Raw genomic sequence first — 6,000 nt, 5'->3', positions numbered from 1 at the left:
TAATTCGGGATGCTAGCAGCTAGCAGTGTGCCACATGGCCTTATTCAACAAAAGACATTGTTATACTTCATAGCTATAAAAACAATTCTTGGTAAAATCTTAACTATGAATCTCCCAAACCCCCCCCACCCCTTCTCTGAAGACTTGTATGATGTCACTTCTTCATAAATGATGTCCACAGGATCAAACCATTATTTAATTGTGAGTGGGGGTATTGTTGCGTTACGGGGTTGAAAGAAATACAAGGACAGGGGTAAAAGCCTGAATTTCTCAGAAAATAAAATGTCTTATGCTGAGAAAATGGATTATGCATAATAAGGGGGCATATACAATTAATTTAACAAAAAAAAAGCATTATTATTTAACACTGTGTACTCAAAATGAGTCACGCCATTTGCATGATGGTCAATAGGGACAGGCGAAATTCTTAATACTCCTAAGAAAAGCAAACATATAAGTATTGAAATTCATCTCTGTTTAAAATCATATTCTCTACTCCATATTAAAAACATGTAAAACTTTGAAATGTTGTAATTTAAGTGTAGTTTGATAAATGTTCTGACAAGTTGTAACACTAGTACATCTTGGGACACTGACAATACTGAAATGTCACCGAATCTGTAGAATGACCCATGTGTGCTACTCTTACTCTTTCAGCTTCTGATATCAATCAAATCCACCGAAAAAGATTCATGTGAATCTCTAAGGTCATCTTCAAAGTATCCCCAGCATTAAATATTGTTTTTATGCAGCTAAATGACTTTGTAATCCTATTTCATTACCCTTTAGCCATCCACACAGCAGGTACATATTTCCTGTGGAGCCAAAGGGGAAATAAAGCTAATTTACAAAGCATGCTCTGCCTGAGCTCATCTTCATAAATTACCAGCAGATGACGCACTTTGACTTTCACCTCTTCATGACTGAGGATTCTGCTCAAATCGACCAAATTGACCCTGTATCAGGTAATGGAGACAATCTTCCGCTGTAATGAACTGCCCTCATCCAATGTCTGTATAAATACAGCCCAGGCTCTGTCACATCCCTGACAGAACAGACTGGTTGTTTTAACTTCAACTGTCAATCTGAGGGAGACAGTCTGTTCCCACATTAGTCTATTAGTCTGACAGGTCTGGGTGTGAAGCTGGGATTTAGAGGAGTAGCCTGATGAAACTTCACCTACATAGGGCTTCCATGAATATAGAGATGTCACACTCTCATGAGCCATTCGATGGTGAGTTACAGGGAGACATGAAGCTGATGTCCCAATGCTCAATTCTTCTAGCTGACATACTGTTATCATCGGAGAGAGTTATGCTAGGCCACACCTTGGGCCAGACTAAGAGCTTGCACCTTTTTTTTTTTTGAAGAAATTAAACATATAACTTGCATAGAACAGCATTATGAAATAAAGGTTATGAGAGTAAGGAAAAGTGTCAATCTGTCTTAAAGTGTGTTTATATTGTATTTGTAAAGTGTCAAGAGAGTTGTTCATGGCAGAGAAGATATTTCTTGCACCATATGTACTGTAACTCATAGACCTGTTTCTCTGTACCTATCCCTTCATGTTGTTAGAACCTGCTCTAGCCTACTGACACCAGAGACTGTACAGGTTTGAGTTCTTCATGGTGTTTTATGAATGGATGTGAGTAACTTGGAAATGTAACCTACTCCCAATAATATAGTGCATTATTAAAACCAAGGATTTGATTGAATGAAATGAATAAATCATTGATACCTAGATGAGAAACGCAATATTTCTTACAAAAATAAACACTTTTATTTATTTACATAAAATGAATTATACAATACAAAAATCAAGCTTTTAGTAACTGTGAGCAAAATTTAGAAAATGTTGCTCTGCAATACATGACAGTGCAATTCACAAAATATTTGAAATGTTGAATCTTCTCTAAGGACGTATACTGGAGCTCCGTGTTTAAGGATCACCCACAGCCTTTCATTGTCTTCTTGCCTGATGAGAAATAATGCACATAGAGAAACAGGTTCATACAGAGACAGGGTGGTACATCACTGTTAAAGGAAGAATGTAGATGAGGATCATGACTGACTATTTGTATCATTAATAGAATTGTTTAATTAAATTGCATCATAGTTTTACGTAGAAGCTCACCATTTTTCCCTTCTTGGCCTTTCGTTTCTGCGATTTCCTCTTTAGTTGCTTGATGAGTTTGGCCACCCAGTTGTTCTTGGTGGCAGGAGGAGCACACAATCTAAGATTCTGCTTTGTGACAAACCTGTTGGCAGAAGTAACTGGCAGATCAGACACAATTGCATCAATGCAATCACACACAGCCAGAAAACATTCACTTGTAGTTAGGGTGATGGGTTTAATTCAGTGTGTAGAAGGTATAATGTTGCTTACACAGTGGCAGCTATCCGACATCCTCCACTGACTGTCTGGATACTGTATGAATTCACCACTCTGTGGGGAAGCTTGGCATCGGTCGTTGTCAAGCAGCAGTCCATCGCCTGATCTGTGCTTGCTGCAGGGACATACACACAAACACACAGCAGGTTAGATTATCCCCTCTGTGTATCTCTGTGTATCCCCTCTGTGTATCCCCTCTGTGTATCTCTGTGTATCCCCTTGTCACGATAGTCGTTAGATGAAGCGGACCAAGGCGCAGCGTGATATGCGTACATTCTTTTATTGCAGTACACAACACGAACCAAAACAACAAAACAACCGATACGTGAAGTCCTGGGTTGAACACAAACCTTCCGGAACAAGATCCCACAATAAACTGTGCCAAACAGGCTGCCTAAGTATGGTCCCCAATCAGAGACAACAAGCTACAGCTGCCTCTGATTGGGAACCACCCTGGCCAACATAGATATACACAAACTAGAACACAACATAGAAAACTATAACATAGAAAAATCCACACCCTGGCTCAACATATGAGTCCCCAGAGCCAGGGCGTGACACCCCTCTGTGTATCCCCTCTGTGTATCTCTGTGTATCCCCTCTGTGTAATCCCTCTGTGTATGCCGTTCTACAAAAATCACATTTCAACATTCTTTTGAAAAGATGAAGAGTGTGTTTACAGTTCCACAGATGATGAAAGCAACTAGTGATCCAGGCACAGCATCATGCAACTAAGACGTTATTAGAGTAGTTACTGTTACATTTTAGTCATTTAGCAGACGCTCTTGTCCAGAGCGACTTACAGTTAGTGAGTGCATACATTTTAAGTACCATCATACTATGATGATAACTTGCAGTAAAAGTAGCAATAACAGCAACTCTGCAGTAGAAAATGAGAGGATCTCACCTGCTACATGGCTCCAGAGGACTGATGCCAACAGAAGAAGTGCAGCCACCCGTAAAGACATCCTGTCTTAGTTGTTCTCTGCGTTAGACAAGGATCTGCAGATCAATGGACTACTGTGGTTCAGGCACAGCTTTATATCCTCACCGTAGAACTCCTTTCACTTTCACTGTCCGCAAGTCACGCACCCATTTCCCGTAAACCATGCTTCAGCTCAGTACGCCCCTTAACTCTCACCTTTTTAAAGGTAAGTAAATAGAGGCTCTGCCAGTGTTTTCTTTGGAGTTTGGGAGTACTTTCACTGCAATTACGCCTCCAGGCAATACTGTCTGTAAATCATTTTCACCGTTGATGGGGAGATAAGCAACCTATGAGAACTGATAACAGAGAATGGCCACAATTCTGTGTGTGGGTGTGTGTCAGTTTGTGGATGTTTGTGTGTATGGAAGAGGGGGGCTGTTACTGTAAGTCAGTACTCTTTCTTTTATGTATGTGTATTACTGTGTGACAGAGGGGACACACACGTCTGAGGTAGGCTACCTCTATGATGTGTCTGTCTGCCCCTACCTGTCTGTCTCCCAGATATTAATCGTGTGGAACCTTCTCAAATGCACTGTAGCATAAAATATACTTTCCAGTGGTTGTCTTACTAACCCTGTGTCAGGTCTAGGCTGAAACGCTTATGAAGACTGATGAGGCATGAAGAGAGACGAAGGCTTAGTGTTTACTTTGATCCTGCGTCGAGCTAAATGTGTCTCCCTTCCAGCTCATTTTGCGATTATGTGCCACCCAGACTCTATGATGAATCAAGCCAGAGAGAGGCAGCCTTCTCCTTAAAAACCCAGTGTTTAGAGCAACTCCTTTTACACTGTGTTTTATCAAAGGGGTACACAATATGGCTGCTGAATACTAAGTATTTATCATTAAATCTCTTCTGTTGTTTAGAATATCTCTGCAGACAAAATGGGCCAGTGGCTCGTAACGAAATAGGCTGCAGGACACAGGACTGGCACAGCCGTTTTCCCATTTTGCTATCTCAAACACAACTAAACCCATCAGAGTCCTGATGAACTTGCCTGTTCAAACTTGTACCTCGTAAAATTTGTTCAGATAGGTTATTAGGAATGATTATCTAATCACTGTGACGGCTCTTTAAAGTGTCATGTCACATAAACACCACATTGTGTCAACTCTTACCAGTTTCACATAACTCTATTCAACGCCTGCCAAATCTATGCTGGGATCTTTGTTAGGTAAACCTATTCCAGGAAAGAGAGCCCCTGATACTGTACTGGCATGAGAGGTTTCAGGATATGGTAAGTAAGGCATGGCACAGTAGATGGCAGCCCTCCAGTGGCGGTAAGGGGACTGTCAGTCAGTGCTTTGTTCTGCTGGGACAGAGACATGCCATTACCAATGGCTGGAGCTACAGAGATGCCAAATGGAGGATTTTGTATTTTATTTTACCTTTATTTAACTAGGCAAATCAGTTAAGAACAAATTCTTATTTACAATGACAGCCTACACCGGCCAAACCCGGACGATTGGGCCAATTGTGCACCGCCCTATGGGACTCCCAATCACAGCCGGCTGTGATACAGCCTGGAATCGAACCAGGGGGTCTGTAGTGACGCCTCAATCACTGAGATGCAGTGCCTTAGACCACTGCGCCACTCGGGCAATGACTGTTCTCATGTGGTCCTCTGTAGCTCAATTGGTAGAGCATGGCGCTTGGCGCTTGTAACGCCAGGGTAGTGGGTTCCATCCCTGGGACCACCCATACGTAAACATGTATGTGCACATGACTGTAAGTCGCTTTGGATAAAAGCGTCTGCTAAATGGCATATTATGTTTCATAGGCCATGAATGTTTAGTACCTTAACAATTAACAACCCTCGCAGCAGTCAAATGGTCATCCATATGGGAGTAATCTGCCCCATGCTCACCTCATGTCAACCATAAAGTTTGAGCAGGCCTGCCGATGCCACTGTCACTACAGAATAGTGTAGTTGTCCAGTCAATAAACAATTGGCCAGTACTAAGAGGGTTTTATGTATAATGGTATGTCTTGTTTTTGGCCAGAAGCCAAGCAGAAATTCCTTGTAACAGTTCCAAGAATACTCGGTTTTTGGGAAGTCATCTCGCCAGTATCCCTGGCAGATAACATAAGACCAACAATGGCACGCTATGTACACCTCATTTCACAAGAAAGCAATGTCATACGAAAACAATCCTAGCTTCTAAAATAAGCAGTATGAGACTGTTTAACAATAAAATATACTTTGATTTGTTTAACACTTTTTTGGTTACTTCATGATTCCATATGTGTTATTTCATAGTTTTGATGTCTTTACTATTATTCTACAATGTAGAAAATAGTAAAAATAAAGAAAAACCCTTGAATGAGTAGGTGTGTCCAAACTTTTGGCTGGTACTGTATATGGCCATAACTATTCCTTTATACTCGGACAGTGTTAGTCATGTAATTTTTAATAATTAACCTTGTGTTCAAGGAAAAGCTGTGGTAGTGGCACTGTATATTTGTATATGATTATGAGGTTCATATTCTACTGGGTGATAAAGGAGAGCCAGGAAGTTGTGGAAAGCCCCAAGATCACTTTGTAACAATCAGCGCTATGATGAAACAGGCTCTCATGAGGACCGCCACAAGAATGGAAGACCCAGAGTTACCTTTGCTGCAGAG

The 6,000-nt window shown here is 41.1% G+C and overlaps 1 protein-coding gene across 1 annotated transcript; it reads right to left on the bottom strand.

Annotated features, from left to right (window-relative positions):
• Positions 1-1,763: 1,763 nt before the first annotated feature.
• LOC311127782 (C-C motif chemokine 19-like) lies at positions 1,764-3,406 on the bottom strand. The gene is made up of 4 exons (XM_084159663.1): positions 3,300-3,406; positions 2,387-2,507; positions 2,135-2,258; positions 1,764-1,975 (listed from the first exon to the last, which is right to left on the bottom strand). Exons 1-4 carry the CDS (start codon positions 3,358-3,360, stop codon positions 1,961-1,963), a joined length of 321 nt encoding a protein of 106 aa, XP_084015789.1. The 5' UTR covers positions 3,361-3,406; the 3' UTR covers positions 1,764-1,960.
• Positions 3,407-6,000: the final 2,594 nt, after the last annotated feature.

This window comes from Coregonus lavaretus (genome assembly GCF_964263955.1).
Source record: "Coregonus lavaretus genome assembly, chromosome: 4".
NCBI classification, from domain to species: Eukaryota; Metazoa; Chordata; class Actinopteri; order Salmoniformes; family Salmonidae; genus Coregonus; species Coregonus lavaretus.
Note: the sequence above shows the minus strand (reverse complement) of the source record. Positions and strands in the feature narration are given on the sequence as shown.